The sequence below is a fragment of the Muntiacus reevesi genome, chromosome 1 (genome assembly GCF_963930625.1).
Source record: "Muntiacus reevesi chromosome 1, mMunRee1.1, whole genome shotgun sequence".
In the NCBI taxonomy this organism is placed as follows: domain Eukaryota; kingdom Metazoa; phylum Chordata; class Mammalia; order Artiodactyla; family Cervidae; genus Muntiacus; species Muntiacus reevesi.
In genome coordinates, this window is record NC_089249.1 from 44,270,022 (window position 1) to 44,288,476 (window position 18,455).

Below are 18,455 nucleotides of genomic sequence, written 5' to 3' on the forward strand. Positions count from 1 at the left end.
CACAATATTTCATTTCCTGAATTCTCCATAAGCTGTTACTTGCAATACAAGTGTACAGAATGGTGAAGGGGGCAGTGTAGCATAACAGGAAAGATCATGAGTTTTGCAGGAAGAGTAAAGTTTGGTGTGATTCCTTGCATCGATATTTGTATTAGCTTCTTAAAACTAAACAAGGGACTAAAATTTCTATGTCTCAGTTTTGAAAAGAAGACTGAACAACAAGGTCTTACTGTATAGCTCAGGGAAGTATCTTCAATATCTTGTAATAAACAGTAATGGAAAATATTATGAAAAATAACATATATGCATATCTTATATATATATATATATATAAAGCTGAGTCACATTGTTGTAAATGATAAACTAACACAACATTGTAAATCAACTATGCTTTTAAAAAAAGAAAATAGGACTAGTTTATAGGTGCCTACCTCCTAGACTTATTGGAAAACTGAGATTGTATAAGAACACATGTGCAATGGATAGTATTAAGCTCATTATTGAATAAGTAATTTTCTACTTTGTATCATTAACCTCTGACAAGCGCTGAAGAGATTTGCTTCCTCTCTCTGTTGTTACAACAATGTACCTCCTTATGGCATCCTCCATATACCCATCTGTGGTATCCTCCATACACCCATTTGTGGGCTTGCTCTATTACTCAGGGAGCTTCTTCACAGGTGTCATTGATCCTTTTACCCCCAGCTACTGTCAATTTAAAATATGGACATTTGATAAATGTTTATTGATAGAGCCAGTACATGAATGAATGAATGGTTATAATACAGTATTGGTGCATTCAAGGAACTAAAATTGTTTTAGGTTTACACAGGCCAAATCCTTTAATGATGTCCAATTCAGATGTGAGGATAGTGAAAGCAGCATAAAACATTAATTGGTTTTATTTTTTTATTGGTCTGAAACAAAGATCTATCTATTGTGCTACCTTATGATTTTTTAAATAATTAAAATTTTATTTTACTTTATTTATTTTTAGCTACACTGGGTCTTCATGGCTGCACAGGCTTTTCTCTAGTTGCAGAGAGCAGAGACTACTCTCTAGTTGCTGTGTGCGGGCTTCTCATTGCAGTGGCTTCTCTTGCTGCAGAGCACGGGCTCTAGAGCACAGGTTCAACAGTTATGATAGATGGGCTTAGTTGCTCCTTAGCATGTGGAATCTTCCTGGATCAGGGATCGAACCCATGTCTCCTGCATTGGCAGGTGGATTCTTTACCACTGAGCCACTAGGGAAGTCCTACCTTATAATCTTCTGAAGAGTCATCAGTCTCTGAAACAGGATCTAAAGGTACCAATGGGAAATTACCACAGTATAGTTTTTCATTTCCTGATTTGGGTATCTGGTTGGACTACTTTAGCTCAACTTGTTTAAGCCTAGTAAATGAGTCTCCCACATGACTTGACTCACAGATCCTCTTTTGTCCACAGGCAGTTGTCTTAGGAGAGAGAAGAAAGCTTTCAGATGCTGTGTCAATTCAGGAACTCAGTAGAACAATGGAATACCAATCTTCGGTAGAAAATTTGGATGAAGATGGATATACTCAATTAGACTTCAGCTCTCACAACATCACCAGGAGATCTGTAGTCTCAGAGAAAGGTATATCTTTTTCTTTCTGACCTCAACATTCACACTCTTGTAACTAAAATTAGAAGTGGAAAAAATTGGACAGACTTCTGGTTTTCCAGGCTTTTACTTTAAAAGGTTTTCAGAAGTCACTGAAGATAATTTGAATGGGCACTAAGACTGTTCTCTGGGCAGCCATTCAATGGCTAATCACTAGCACAGTTGATCCTTGGATAACACGGGTTTGAACCGCACAGATTTGCTTATACATGAATGTTTTTCAAAAGTAAATACACTACTAGACAATCTGTAGTTGGTTGAATCCAGGGATGTCAAACTGTGGATATGGACAAACTGCAGATATAGAGGACCAACTATAAGGTATGGGGGGATTTTTGACTGTGGGGAGGGTCAGTGCCCCTGAAGTGGCTCAGTCGTGTCAGACTCTTTGAAACACCATGGACTTGTAGCCTACCATGCTTCTCCATCCAAGGAATTTTCCAGGCAAGAGTACTGGAGTGGAGATCAACTGCATTGAAGCTAATTATAATGATGATAGAAAATACCCACACTTTCTCTGTTCTATAGAGACAGACACTTCAAAAGTAAGGAGTTGGTGATAAATGTGATGCAATGCAAAGATGAAGAAATTTCAATAGGAGTGACTTGTTTGATAGAAAATAGTGAACTGTAGAATGAAGGTTAAGGAAACTTAAAGAAGTGCATATGAACAGCATCAGGATATTGGAGTTAGAAAAGAAAAGAAAGAAGACAGGAACAACAACTTAGGATTTTTGAAAAAGGCCAAAGGGAAGTCAGAAGCCAGGGTTTAGATAATAAGAACCTACTTTATGGCACAGGGAACTCTGTTCAGTGTTATGTGGAAGCCTGGACTGGAGGGAGTTCAGGGGAGAATGGATACGTATGTAAGTATCGCTTAGCCTCTTTGCTGTCCACCTAAAATATCACAACATTGTTAATCGACTATACTTCAACATACTTCATTTTTTTTTGTGCTTGGTCGCTCAGTGGTATCCCATTCTTTGCACCTCCATGGACTGTAGCCCACCAAGCTCCTATGTCCATGGGATTTCCCAGACAAGAATACTCCCCACTCAGAGATCGAACCCCTGTCTCCCATGGCTCCTGCATTGCAGGCAGATTCTTTACCACTGAGCCACCAGGGAAGCCATACTCCAATACAAAATAAAAAGTTTAATTAAAAATGAAATAAGTCATATGGTTTAGAATCCCAAATCTGATTTTTTTATCTGTATCATGAGATTGATTTGGAAAAAAAATTTTAAACTAAAAATGTTCTTTGTATAACAGTGAACTGTTATACAGTGTATAACTCATATATATATGAGTTAGATAAAAGATTCCATTATCGGGACATGAATCTTAGACATTATGTAAAAAAAGTGAAATCTGGAGAAGGGCATTAAAAGATTTCTCTCTTCACTGAGTGAGCAATTTAATCTCCTCTATGATTCTTCTATTTGACAGTTCCCTGAAATGCTCTTATTGTTTATCCTCAGTCTTGATGTGGTGATATTAATATAAAGTGAGCTTCCTGTTATCAAGAAAGAGATTATTCACAGGTTTTGACATCAGCATTTGCTCTCTTCTGCTTTCTGGTCATTCCCATTGCGCAATTATTTTCCTCTTGTCACACTGTTTTGTTTTCTTGGGCAACCTATTGGGGAAAATGGAAAATCATGGTGAAGCAAGAGATAGGAAGGCATGTGTGTGATTTTAGGTGTGTGTGGACAAACTGTGAGTTGCCTATACGGTGCTAGTCTCTAAACTAGGAGCTTTTACTTGTGTTAATTCCCACAGTCATTATTTGATGTACCATTACCCTAATTTTTCACAAAGAGAAATGGGAAAATGGAGGAAGTAATTTGCCCAACGACAGGCAAGAAATAAGTGAAAGAGGAAGATTACCCTTCCTAACCAGTGTTATTTCTGCTACATTAAGCTGTCTCTTCTAAGAATGGATGGGAATCCTGGTAGTGTCAAGACCTATAGATATCAACGTGGAGCTGAAATTAGGAGTGCACAGCTCTCAAGGCACTGTGCTCAAATTACAGTTGCTGACCCTGAAGAGGTACACTAAAGAGGGAGAAGAATTCAGACTAACCCTAGATGAGTAGGTTATCTGGGTGTCAGATTTTGATGAACTGTAGAACTGAAGTGCTCAGTGATTTATCATCCTATTTCTTGATTCAGTTTCTGCTCCCTTTGACTTTGTAGGACTTTGTGCTGTATCCTCTCATTGCCGTCTGATTGCTGTGACTCTGGGCATTTTATGCTCAGTGATGCTGGTGATAATTGTGGTCCTGAGTACCTCAGGTAAGTAGTGGTGGGGAAGATGAACAGCAGCAGACATTTAACAAACATTTATGATGTTTCAGGCACACTTTTAAGGAAAGATTTTTTTTTTTTTTAATGTGGACCATTTTTGAAGTCTTTATTCAATTTGTTACAATGTTGCTTCTGTTTTATGTTTTGGTTTTTTGGCCCTAAGGCATGTGGGATCTTAGTTCCCAGACCAGGGATAGAACTCATACCCCCTACATTGTAAAGTGAAGTCTTAACCTCTCTGGACTACCAGGGAAGTCCCCCAGACACTCTTAAGAGCATAATATAATCTAACCGGATCTGAATACAGACGCTTTGAATTGATACTATTAGTTCTAACTTTATTTCTAGGGTCATAAACTAGTTAACATTAGGACCATGATTAAAAATTCAGGCAATCTGTCTTAATAACTCATACTCTTATCTGCGAGATCTCCTTGAATAGTTGGTTTCAAAGCTGTGGAATTCCTAGGATAAATTAATGAAAGGAAACCAGTGGAGGTGAAGGAAATGCAATTGGTGCTTATCTTTCTAAGAGATAAATTCCCTAAAGAATTTAAGCTATTTTTTTTACATCTCATAATTTAAGGAAATTGTTTTACACCTCATCTTTAAACTCCTTTGGATAATATCAGGAAATACTCAAAGCACTTATGAAATTATAAGTAGTTATTTTGTAATAGATGAATACATTTCCTTAGATTTTACCGTTCATGCATTCCATTTTGGATAAGGTATTATTGTGCCTTTGAAGAGGGTATATGAAAGTATGAAAGATTTCTTAACTAGTCATGTGTTTATTGAATACATTCTATGTTATAGACACCTGGCAGGTTCTCAAGGAACTCTCATTTTTAAAATAATATAATAAAGATGATTTATTACTATTTCAAATCTATCATGGTACCAAGGGACTATATTCCATTTGCCTCTTACTTTCCCCCCATCCTCCTATCTACTTCATTTCTCTCTTTTGCACTTCATCTTCTTCATGGAAGTAGATTCTTCTTTTTTCCATCTATTCAATCTATTCAAGCTAGCACCTATCTATCTGCCATCTATCTCCACCTCTCCATCAGTAATGTATTATCTATTTATCACTAATCAAGAATGCATCCCTTTATATTCCAACAAAAATGTAGGTTTTTGGATTTTAATTCTCAAACATAGTAAATGACTTTTTTTTTTTTTTCCTGTCATTACTATTGTTGTTGGTATATGAAGGTATATGGAGATCCAGTTCAGGGAACAACCTGTTGAAGAGTGACAGCTTTCCATCAAGAAATAAAGACAACCAGAGTCAACCCACACAATCATCTTTAGAAGATAGTGTGATATCTACCAAGGCTCTCATGACCACAGGCAAGGGCAGAATTAAGGATTAATAAGATCCTTGATTCAGAAGGGTTAATTTTTGGTACTAAGGCTTGGAGCAGGGGATGAAGAAAGTATTTTTACATGTGGTGATTTTGCATTCAAATAAAGCCCACAGCTATATTACCTCAGTAAAATAAGTCCTCTGTAATATACAAGGGCTTCCCTGGGGGCTCAGATAGTAAAGTATCTGCCGGCAATGCAGGAGATCCAGATTATAAAATGATAGCATAAATACCTTATGAACTTAGTTGAAACTCCAGCTTAGTTGGATTTTTCTCAAATCACTAATTTTTCACATACTTAAGCTTTTAGAGGTTTATGTAATTTGATTTGAAGGAACATAATGTGTTCTCACACCATAGGGAACAGACATTTTAAAGTGGTATAGTTAAAATAGGAAATAGGACACCAGAAAAGGTTAAAAAAAAAAAAGGAATAGAAAAAGGAAAGAAGGGAGAGTGTTGCTAAGAATTTAAAGATTCATAGATATGTTTAATATCTATAAACCTAATAAATATATTTCTGAAAACCAGTTGTTTTTCTTTAATCATACAAATTAATTGATTTAATTACAATTTTGTATACACTAGACTTTAATTTCTAATTGCACCATTATTGATTATGACAATATTTGGACTTCAATTTTCCATCTCTGGACACATATATCTTCACTGTCTTTATCACATTACTCTGTAATGTGAATGCATGCTCTTACACTTTTCTTATTTGGCGAATTGCTTTCTGAAATAGATGTCACACCTGTAAAATAAGTCAACATGAAATTACTGTATATCTCAATGACTGATATTGCATTGATTTGTTTTGAGAGTTATCATAGAGAAAAGGAGTTCTGAGCTGACTGTGAAGGCATGGAAGACAAGACAAGAAAGAAAGGAGAGTTGATAGTCTAAAACATTGTAGTCACTCAGTTATTTTTTAGCTATAAATGAAAAAGGGGTTTTAATATGATCCCTTCTGTAAGGTCATATCTGTATCGTTCGAATTGAAAATGAAATATATTCATGGCAATTCATTGATTATTATGTCCTTAGGATGAATGGTACCTGTACTGAAGTACCATTCATAGTATGAACCTCATTGTATTTATCTTTTATTTCCAGGAGTTTTCTCTAGCTCTTGTCCCCCTACCTGGATCACACATGAGGATAGCTGTTATCTATTTAGCACACTATTAGATTCCTGGGATAACAGTAAAAGACGATGCTTTCAACTGGGCTCTAATCTCCTGAAGATAGACAGCTCAAAAGAGTTGGTAAGTGTAGATTGTGGTTATAATATCTGTGGTCTATACTGAGCAGAAAAGTAGAGGTAGGTTCCAGAGAACTATTTTCCTAAGAGAAAGTAATTTTACATATTCTCCATAATTATAATAATAGCATATATTGAGTAAAGTATATAATACATGCTTTTCTTTTTAATTAATTAAAATATGAACACATTTTGGGTTTCCCTGTTAGCTCAATTGGCAAAGAATTCACCTGTAATGCAGGAGACCCAGGTTTGATCCCTGGATCGGGAAGGAAATGACAACCCACTCCAGTACATTTCGCTTTAAAATAAATCCTTTAAACACAACTCCAAGTTGACTCTAATAATCAAGCCACAATCATTTTTATGGATTTGGATTTTAGGTTTTAAATGTGGTACAGTGAAATAGAAGTTTCTTCCCCTTATCACCATAATTACCAAGCTATGATAATATACATTTATAAATAATTTATTCCTTTCAAGGTAGTGGGAAAGGCAAAGAGGTTTAAAAGTAAAGTTTTAGCAATGCTCAAATAGTTTTTAAGAAAATAGAAACAATTCAACAGCTGTTAAAAGTTAAATATCTCATATTGGCACCAAATGCCATAGAAATTCAGACAGAGAAATTCCTGTAGACATAAAAGTTGCACAGAAAAAGAGCAGCTTACAACACGTCTTGCATGAAGGATAGAACTCAGATGAGCTGTGAGGAGGAGCTAATAGGCAGGAAACATTCTACAATACAAATCTAAACAACCTACATCTTTTATATTTACTTTTACTACTCTCATTTTTTGCTTTTCTGTTTTGTTTTTCCCATAGTTGTAGTTGACATAAAAGTTAATGGAAATAGATGTATGGGGAAAAAAAAAAAAAAGGGCATGGGACTGGAAGTATGTCTGACCTTTAGACCTTCCTGTAATTGCCACTTTGTTGAGCTACATTTTTCAACAATTCAAATATGATCATTAACCCCTAGGTTACTTATTTATAAACCATGAGGTAGAACTAAACTGTTTGATAGTCATCTAACTCTGAGAAGCATTTCTTGACAAAGGTTATGTAAACTTTTATTATCAATTAAAATTATGGAGATGATAGTAGCCTGTCATCCATGAACATGGCCTACAGACTCTGTCGTTCTTGGATTTATTCTGGTAGATTGAATGCAGGCAGCACAATTTTGACATCAAGGATTTATTTACATTACATTTTATTGGAGTATAGTTGCTTTAGGATGCTGTGTTAGTTTCTGCTATGAAACTAACAGAGTCTCCTTTTTTTGAGATTTCCTCCCCATTTAGATCATCACAGAGCATTGAGTAGAGTTCCCTGTGCTATACGTAGGTTCTCGTTAGTTATCTGTTTTATACACAGGAGTGTATGTATGGGACTCCCCTGGTGGTTCAGTGCTAAAGAATCTGCCTGGGACGCCGAAGATGCAGGAGACCCGGGTTCCCTGGGCTGGGAAGATCCTCTGGAGAAGGGTATGGCCACCCACTCCAGTATTCTTGCCTGGAGACTCCCATGGGCAGAGGAGCTCAGCAAGCTACAGTCCATGGGGTCGCAAAGAGACGGACATGACTGAGTGAGCACGAGCACCGAACACGAGTGTGTGTGTGTGTGTATATTTATATATAGGGCTTCCCTTGTAGCTCAGTCGGTAAAGAGTCCGCCTGCAGTGCAGGAGACCCGGGTTCGATCCCTGGGTTGGGAAGATCCCCTGGAGAAGGAAATGACAACCCACTCCAGTATCCTTACCTGGAAAATCTCATGGACAGAGGAACCTGATGGGCTGCAGTCCATGGGGTCACAAAGAGCCAGGCACGACTGAGTGACTAACACTTACTTACTTGTATATATATATATATATATATCAATCCCAATCTTCCAATTCATCCCATTCTCCTTTCCCCCTTGGTATTCTTAAATTTGTTCTCTATGTCTGTGTCTCTACTTCTTCTTTGCACATAAGTTTATCTGTATCACCTTGTCCAGATTCCCCATGTAAACAACATTATATGATATTTGTTTTTCTCTTTCTGACTTCACTGTCTCTGACAGTCTCTAAGTCCATCCATGTCTCTGCCAATGGCACTATTTCATTCATCTTTATAGCTGAGTGATATGCCATTGTTTTAATGTACCACATCTTCTTTATCCATTTCTCTGTTGATGGAAACTTAGGTTGCCATTATGTCCTGGCTATTCCAAATAGTGCTGCAATGAACATTGAGGTGCATGTGTCATTTCGAATTACAGTTTTTTCTGGGTATATGTCCAGCGTTGGTATTGCTGGGTTATATGGTAGTTCTACTTCAAGCTTTTTGAGAAACTTCCATACTGTTCTCCATAGTGGTTGTACCAATTTACATTCCTACCAACCGTGTAGGAGGGTTCCATTCTCTCCACAACCTCTCTAGAATTTATTGTTTGTAGTTTTTTGATGATGGCCCTTCTGATTGGTGTCACCTCTGACTGGTGATGCCTCACTGTAGTTTTGAATTGTATTTCTCTAATAGTGATGCTGAACATCTTTACATGAATTTGTTGGCCATTTGTATGTCTTCTTTGGAGAAATGTTTCTTTAGGTTTTATGCCCATTTTATTTTGTTGTCTGTTGTTTTGATATTGAGTTGCACAAGCTGTTTGTATATTGGAAATCAATCCCTTGTCAGTTGTTTTGTTTGGAAATACCATTCTAAGGATTGTCTTTTTGTCTTGCTTATGGCTTCCTTTGTGGTGCAAAAGCTTTAAGTTTAATTAGGTCTCATTTGTTATCTATTTTCATATACTTTTATTTTCATTACTCTAGAAGGTGGGTCAAAAAAGATTTTGCTGCTATTTATGTGAAAGAGTGTTCTGCCTATGCTTTTCTGTAAGACTTTTACAGTGTTCAGCCTTACATTCAAGTTTTTAATCCATTTTGAGTTTATTTTTATGTGTAGAGTTAGGGAATGTTCTAATTTCATTTACCATTGCAACAGAAAGGATAATACCTCAGAATAAACCTACCTATGGAGGCAAAAAACCTGTACTCAGCAAACTATAAGACACTGATGAAAGAAATCAAAGATGATACAAACAGATGGAAAGACACACCATGTTCTTGAATTGGAAGACTAGTACTGTGAACATAACTATACTACCCAAAATAATCTACAGATTCAATGAAATTTTCCTATTAAATTATAAATAGCATTTTTCACAAAATTAGAAGATTTTTGCAATTTGTATGGAAACACAAAAGACCCCAAATAGCCAAAGCAATCTTGAGAAGAAAAAACAGCAGGAGGAATCAGGCTCCCTGACTTCAGACTATACAGTCATCAAGATAATACAGTGCTGGCATCAAAGCAAAAATGTAGATCAATGGAATAGGATGAAAAGCCCAGAAATAAACCCATGCACCTAAGGTCACCTAATCTATGACAAAAGAGCCAGGAATATACAATGCAGAGAAGACAATCTTTTCAATAAGCCGTTCTGGGAAAGCTGGACAGCTATACATAAAAAAAGGATCTATTCTTTGTTGGAAAATTAAATGATAAGGACTCTGAAAAAATGAGATATGCTTTTTGAGACAGTGAGTGGCATTCAAGCACTGGCACGTCTATCCAGGTTGACGCCAGCATATGCATGCATCCTCCATCAAGGTGATTCAATCTCTGTCTCTCAAAATCTCCTAACGGTCTTTCTCTGTATCTTCTCTGTCTCTATCATCTCTGTCCTTCACTGTCTCTCTTTCTCTCTCCTTGACTTGTATTTATGCTTCCTTACAGGAATTTATATCAAGGCAAGTGTCCTCCCAACCTGATCATTCATTTTGGATAGGGCTTTCTCGCCTTCGGACAGAAGAACCGTGGCTCTGGGAGGATGGCTCCACCTTGTTGTCTAACCTGTAAGTATCCAGAGACAAAGCTTCATACCTTCTCTCAGGGAGGCAAGAGCATGTCACACAGTTAAGGATCCAATCTGTTGGCCATAATAAGGAAGAGAGAGAAAAAGAAACACAGTGATGGGAAGAGACACTGAGCCAGGAATAAAAAAGCAAAATAAGAGGATAGAGAAGGACTGACAGGTCAAAAAGTGCTGAGTGGTCACTTCAAGATATCAACACAAGTGCTCCCTCAGCTTTCTTACCAGGAGGGCATGTGTTTGAAGCTTCCCAGGAAGGAGCAATCACTCAGTGTAAAACTGTGGTTAAGAACAGGGCTTTGAAGTCAGTTTTCAGCTTAAGTCTGGTCCACTCACTGTGTGGAACTGGATAAGTTGCTTAATCTTTCCAAATCTGTAAAGGAGAATAAAAATAATTCCTACCCCTAAAGATTTTGAGATAAAAGTAAAATCACTTGGCACAGTGTCTGGCACATGCTTTTATCAAGGGTTCAGATAGAGAAACTGTGAGCAGCAGCTTGTGGTTCAACATCCTGGGGATATAACTTTTTCCTCCCGCCTTCCACCTTCCCTGGTGGCTCAGATGGTAAAAGAATCTACCTGCAGTGCAGGAGACCGGCTTCGATCCCTGGGTGGGGAAGCTCCCCTGCAGAAGGAAATGGCAACCCACTCCAGTATTTCTTGCTTGGGAAATTCCATGGACAGAGGATCCTGGCGGGCTACAGGCCGTGGTGTGGCAGTCAGACACAACTGAGTGATTAACACTGGCAACAACACTCCACCTCGTGGCAAGATTGAGAAATGCACATTTCATTTGTTACTCTTTTCTGTTTTGCAGGGTTTTTTTCATTTACTCCTGCACCAAAATAGTCCTTTGTTTTCAGCTTCTGCAGGGTTTTCTGCTAAATTCTCATTTCGGATGCATTTATTTCATAGTATTAAATTAAATAAATGGCAACCAACAATTGATGGCATCTCGGAGTCAATAAAAATATAGCCCTAGAAAACAATAGAGATTTATGCAGTTTATTAGATTTTTCCCACAGATTCATGCTTTTCATTGCTTCTTATTCCTCTCTGCCTCTCCTACCTTCATTTTGAATCATTTTCTTAAATCTGAAGAATACATTTGAGTATTTCCTTTAGAGTTGAAATTTTATGGCTGAGTTCTCTGTGCTTGTCTAAAACTCTTTATTTCAACTTTTCTAAAAATATTTTGAGTATAAAATTAGACATCTGTAGCTTTTTTCTCTTAGGCATTCAAAGATATCATTATAGTGTATTCTATTTTTATTGTTGTTTTTGAAATGTCAATTATTTGAAAGCAATATGTTTTAAATCTCAAGTCTTTTTTCAGCTTTGAAGTTTTCAGCCATAATTACTTCAAATGTTGCTCTTTCCTGACTTTCTACCCTTCTTCTAGAATTCCAATTAAATGTATTATAGACCCATTCACAATATCCTATATGCCTCATTTACTTTTTCCTATAGTTTTGTCTTTTTTCTTTAACCTATTTACCTCTCATACATCTTTCAGTTTCATTGCTTTTCCTCTTCTTCAGTTAAACTGCTGTTAAAAGCCTCAATTAAACTTTTAACTTTGTTTAATGAATTTTTCAGTTTTATAATTTCTCAAATCTATCCAGTTGCAATTAATAATTCTTGGCTTTTCCAAAACATTCTCAATATTGCCTTTTAACTCCCAGAATACGCTGTATAGTTGCTTTAATATTTGTGTTTGATAACCTAGTGTTTTACACTCATATGTATCTATTTCTGTTATCTTTTTCTTCTAATTAAAAACATTTATTTATTTGATTGGGTGGGGTCTTCATTGTGACATGAAGGTTCTTTTTAGTTACAGTATGCATGTGAACACTTAGTTGCGGCATGCTGGGTCTAGTTTCTCAAACAGGAATCGAATCTGGGGTCCTTGTATTGAGAGCGTGGAGGCTTAACCCGTGGACCACTGGGAAAGTTGCATTTTTCTTCTAATTTTTATTCATTTATTTATTTGTTTTCGTCTATGCCTGAGGTTTTTGTTGTTGTTGTTAATGCACTTACCATATCTTAAACTTTTGTAGAATTAATTTGAATTTTGCAGAGTGGCTTTTCATTTGCTTCTGGCAAGCACTGTTGGGTGTGAATAGTACAAACTGCTGAGTATGATCACGCTTTGATTTTATACCACTGAACTATCTCACTTTGGCCAAGCACATTGAATTTATTAATGAACGATCTTGACAAAATATATATCTTACTTCTCCATAGCACTTGTTTGTGTTGAGTTTTCATTTGCTATTTTAAAAACTGACTAGTGGACTCCCGAAAGTCATAAGAGTAGGTCCAAATTAACATTTTGATATGTAACTACTCATCAGTGACAGTCATTTTAATCTGGCTCTGTACATTCTCTAAAATCTCTTAGATGTCAAAAAGATATTTTGGAGAAGAACACTGGCCAGAATTCTCCCTGAGGCTGGATCAAAGTTGTTTCATGACCTTGGCCTAATTATTTCAACAGAAGAATTCTCTCACTCCTCCATCCTCAGGACCAAGAAGAGATAGATGTACAGGATGAAGAGTACCAGACCTTGGCTTTTACACTGAGGCTCAGGGATGCCCTTGGAGCTTGGCTAAATAACTGACACTCCTCCTTTAAGAAACTAAGGACAAATAGAACAGAGCCATGCTTCTGTTTATTCATGGTAATTCTCATAATTATCTATTATTATGTTGCAGTACAATACAATCTTCAGGATTCATTAAAAAATATAGGGTTGTTTGGGACTTCCCTTGTGGTCCAGTGGCTAAGACTCTACATTCCCAGTGCAGGGGCCCCGGGTTCAATCCCTGGTCAAAGAACTAGATATGTAGCAACTAAGACTTCACGTGTTGCAAGCAAATAGACTGTGTGCCACAACTAAGACTTGGAGCAGCCAAATAAATAAAATAATAAGCATTTTTTAAAATATACAGAGTTGTTTGAATTGCTTTTCAATGGCCTTGATATCTGTGATTCTTCACTTAGTTCTCAGTCACTGTCAGCAAGAACTCTTCTACTTTGTCTACTCGCTAAATGTACCCAATAATAATTTTACTAAACTGCTACTTTATTCAAAAAGTATACCTCTAGGTAAAACGTTGAAAGATAAGTAAAGAATTATTATGTATTATAATTTAATATTATAAAGTATTAAATGGTCTTTCTTTTTTTATTTTCAACTAGTAGTATTTCTTAGAAATTTTTTGAGTCCTTTTTATGCCTTAATAGCGAAGGTTGTTTTGCTACCATTTGGAAAAAATTGAATTTAAATTCAAGTTTTCTTTTTCAATAATATGCACTTTGGAAACTGTTTTCACCAGTATCTTTACCAGATATGCCAGTATTGTGGAGACAATTGATATTAATAGTATTCCCTATGTTTGTTCTAATTATTATACTGTGTTTTATTTTAACAGGTTTCAAATCAGAAGCACAGTTACTGAAAAAGACTCATCTCACAACTGTGTATGGATCCATGTGTCAGACATTTACGACCAGCTCTGTAGTGTGCATTCATATAGTATTTGTGAGAAGAAGTTGTTAGTATAATGGCAGAGGATCAGAGAGAAGTATGTAAGATATTAAGGACGGTATAAATCCAAAGAGAAAAGAGACATATTTGAGGTCAAAATAATTGCTGAAAAAAATATCAAGAGAGCTCAGCCAACTTTAATCTTAGCTGAGAAACAAGATGGAAGGCTGTGATTTCCATACTCCCCAAGTCTATTGGGTAATCAGTATTGTGTTCTAATTATTAAAGTCCTAGAAATAGAGTCAGAACACCTGGCCTTGAATTTTCATTCTATCAGTAGAATTTTCATTCTGCCATTCTATTTATCTGGGATTAGCTGTGAATTCTTGGTGTTTCAGGAGATCTTAATTTCTGACTATACCAGAGTTGTATTTTGTCCTAAAATCTGCCACTGGAGTTCATGTGCTGTGTTTCCACTACTTATTCTTCCACTTTTAGCAGTGTATCAGATATAGATAGAAATATATTTTGAATAGCTAAATGATAAAGAGGAAAAGAATGCTTTATTAAAATCAGAATCATTTTGTTATTTTATTCATCAATATGGTCATGATTATGATCAAAAGCATCATAAAAACCATCAATTGCATCTTTTTTTCCTTTAACTAAATAACCAAGAGAATATGCCTGCTATATCGCTAAGAGAATCTTGTATAATGTGAAATTATAGGGAATCTACTTTGGTAAGAAACATTTCTCTTTTTAAATACTATCAATCAAAAAAAGATCTGATTAATAAATATAAAAACATAACCTGCCCTATTGGCTAAGGTATTAACATTTAGTAATGCAAAACATGTTTTATTATTTCTATGATGACTGTTTTGCACTTTTCAGCAATTCCTCAGAAATTACTGTAAAAGGTATTATTGGAACATAAATAAGTTTCCTCATATGATGATTTGTCTCTTTCTTATTTTCTTTTAAACTTTCCCATTGATGTTATTTATATTTCCAGTGGGGATTTCCATAATTACTGGAGGGATATTCACAGCCTTCTAGGGTTTATTAATATGTGAACAGAAATCGTGTCAAGCTCACTGAATTTTTCACTTTAAAATCGTTACTGTTATGCGATTTCAGTTTAATAAAAAATTTTAATTAAAGAATCTTTGGCATTTCAATTATGTGCCATGTATAATTAGCACTATTATTGTTTGCCCTCTCCCTAAAAATGAGGATGAATTTGACCCTGGGGAGGAAGTAGTATAGCAGGTAGTTTTGTGTTGAAGAATAAATTTTAGATCTTAAATATTTAAAAATCTAAAAGACAGAGAAAAAATTTTGGTGAAGTGACTATTACTTTTCTAATACACTAACTTGGGTTGTCACTATCTGGAAAGAAATGTGGAAATGAAAAAGTTATTAAAGCTGAGTTAAATTAAGGCATAAAGTGGGATTTTGAAAAGATATCATGTATTTTGATTTTGTTTTTGGTTTAAGTTTTTTCTCCTGCAACCTTAAAATGGAGTGCATGAGTTGAAGAAATCATGATAATCCAAGAAAATAGGTCTGTATGTTGAATGTCCAGCTGTACTTACCTAGAACAGACGGGCTAGGCAACAATAACCTATAAGTGAGAACTAAAAGCATGATTTTAACAAGAAGTGATGATGTAAAGTCAGAGTGCTCTAGGCTGTCCAAAATTTATCATACATCCCTTGTTAATACTACAGCCAATGTGGAATTGTGCATGAGAATGAACAGAAAACATCCACGCTTTTCCAAGTGACAGAAAAGTGAAAAGAGCAGCTAGTAGACCTTATGTCTAAAGGATAATTCAAGATGAGGAATGATCATGCTACAGAAAACACTTACCTCTTCAAGGATCACCATCTCCTCTTGCCTGAGTTATTGCAATAATTTTCAAAGTAGTCTTCTAGCACCTACATAGCAGTTGTAGTCGCTAAGTCGTGTCTGACTCATTGCAATCCCATGGACTGCAGCACGCCTGGCCTCCCTGTCCTTCACCATCTCCTGGAGTTTGCTCAAACTCAAGTTCATTGAGTCAGTGATACCATCCAATCATCCTCTTCTCCTCCTGCCTTCAATCTTTCCCAGCATCAGGGTGTTTTCTAATGAGTGGGCTCATCATATCAGGTGGCCAAAGTATTGGAGTTTCAGTTTAAACAAGTCATGCCAGCCCTCTACTAAAACTCTCCTTCACTTCCCACTTATCTAAAAATAAACAAATAAACAAAACTAACCAAAAAACTAATGACCTTTACAATTGTATATTGACCAAGACAATTGCTGGCCAGTATAGCACGCCATAATCTTGATTGAAAGGAGGGTGTTAGTCTCCCAGTCATATCTGACTTTTTACAACCCATGGACTGTAGTCTGCCAGACTCCTTGGTCCATGGAATTCTCCAGGCAAGAATAATCCAATGTTCTTTGCTATTAAATCTTTATTGAGCTTAGGTGGCCATGTCTTCTTATGTCTTTTGTCTTATATATAGATTTTATTTTTACCCAGAGACTGAATATTTAATGCATCAACAATATTAAATAAAAATAACTGAGTATTACTTTAAAAGAAATGTACTCCTTCAAGCTGAGGGTCTCTTCTCATCACTTATTCGATTTATGACAATGGTTTCCTTACAGTTTCTCAGTCACAGCCAGCATGCTTGCCTCTCAGGGCCTTTGAGATTCCTGGTCCCTTTACTGGAACTATTCTTACCCTAGATTTCTGCAGACTCTTTCAAGTCTGTGTGCAAGTAGCATACCTTAATGAGTCTGACACTGACTACCTTATTGAAAATTTCCAACTCCTTTTCTGTACATTCTATTTTCTTTTTAACATTTATTTATTTTGGCTATGCTGGGTCTTAGTTGTGGCTCTCAAGTCTTCACTGAGGCATGTGGGAAACTGACCAGGAATAGGACCCAGATTCCCTGCATTGGGAGCACAGAGTTTCAGCCACTGGAACACCAGGGAAGTCCTTGTATGTTCTTAATCCTCCTCACTTTCTGTATTTTTCCATAACTTTAATCATAGTGTAATATATTCAACAGTTAACTTACTATCTTTCTTGTATAGCATCTGACTTCCTCCGTATAATGTAGGCTCTAAAAGTACAGAGAGTTTTGTTTTCCACTGATGTGCCTCAGAATCTGAGAATAGAACCTACAATGAAGTAAGAATCTTTGTCATGATTGAAAAAAAAATAGTATTTAAGTACAAGTAGTAAAAATGTTAATGTAGGTTCTTTGGTAAGAATTATTAAGATCTCCTTGAATCTGCCTGCCAATGCAGGAGACACGCATTTGATCTCTGGGTCAAGAAGATCCTGTGGAGAAAGAAATGGCAACCTATTCCGGTATTCTTCCCTGGGAAATCCCATGGACAGAGGAGCCTAGCGGGCTACAGTCCATGGGGTCGCAACAGCGACTAAAACAGCAACAACGAAAAGATTCTCTTAGGCTGACATTCCCTGTATTTGATGCTTTACCATATAAAGCCTATAGGGTGAAGTCTCCTCATTTTCCATGTACACACTGATTCCCACACTAACCTTTTTGGTACCAGAGACCAATTTTGTGGACGATAATTTTTCCATGAACCAGGGGTGCAGGGGGTAGTTTCAGGATGATTCAAGTGCATTACGTTTATTGTGCACTTTACTTATTTTTTAAAATCATTTTACTATTTTCTTTCTTTTTTCTTTTCTAAATTATGAAAATATGATAACACATTTACAGGAGACTTGGAAAATATAAGAGAAGGTCATATATTGCAGTTATTTTTAAGTAGATAAATTAAGATTTTTAGTTGGAGTTTCAATATCAAACTCTCAAAAATTAATAGCATGAATATACAGAGAAGTAGAAGGATATAGTAAACCTGAAAAACACTATGAACCAATTCGGCATAATTAAGATTTATATACTTTTCACACAACAGTAGGATACAAATTCTATTCAAGTTCCCATAGACAATAAACTGGGAGATATAGGAACATATCCAGGGATGGAAGAGCACGTGTGTACTTTACTTCTAACCTAATGCCAAGGCTGATCTGACAGCAGGTACCAGTCCATGCTCACAGGTTGGGGACCCTGTTTTACCTTATGCCCTCAGAGAAAGGAAGAGGCCAGTCCAATAATTTCTTTTCACAAAGGCACAGGCAGACTCAACTAGATTTGAGTAACTCAGGGAGTGTGTGATGGATAATAAGAGCCCTGTGAGGTCCCTCTGGGATTATTGCTGGGAACCTTCCTGCTGGCGATTGTAAATTCTTGCCCGCTTTTTTAGGTTGTAGTAACACAGGAAGTACTAACAAATAAACAAAAGAGAGCCGAGAAGGGCACCCCCTCGGATGATTGTTCAGACGGAGACCGCCCAAATAGAAAACACACGCTGTTTCCCCTCGGCCTGA

At 36.4% G+C, this 18,455-nt stretch overlaps 1 protein-coding gene across 5 annotated transcripts; it reads left to right on the top strand.

The window, feature by feature from the left end:
- The first annotated feature begins 1,406 nt into the window (after positions 1-1,406).
- Positions 1,407-18,451, top strand: CLEC7A (C-type lectin domain containing 7A). 5 transcript variants are annotated; one of them, XR_010663983.1, is made up of 6 exons: positions 1,407-1,615; positions 3,842-3,940; positions 6,448-6,599; positions 10,378-10,496; positions 13,017-13,200; positions 13,955-14,010. XR_010663983.1 is itself a non-coding variant. In XM_065941435.1 (6 exons), the coding sequence occupies exons 1-5, from the start codon at positions 1,513-1,515 to the stop codon at positions 14,085-14,087; spliced, it is 606 nt and encodes a 201-aa protein (XP_065797507.1). In that variant the 5' UTR covers positions 1,407-1,512; the 3' UTR covers positions 14,088-14,107; positions 18,332-18,451. The 5 variants fall into 5 exon arrangements, 4 of the variants coding, with proteins under 4 accessions (XP_065797507.1, XP_065797527.1, XP_065797520.1 ...); XM_065941435.1 differs by lacking the exon at positions 13,017-13,200 and adding an exon at positions 18,332-18,451 and having other exon boundaries at positions 13,955-14,107; XM_065941455.1 differs by lacking the exon at positions 13,017-13,200 and adding an exon at positions 5,174-5,311 and having other exon boundaries at positions 13,955-15,223.
- Positions 18,452-18,455: the final 4 nt, after the last annotated feature.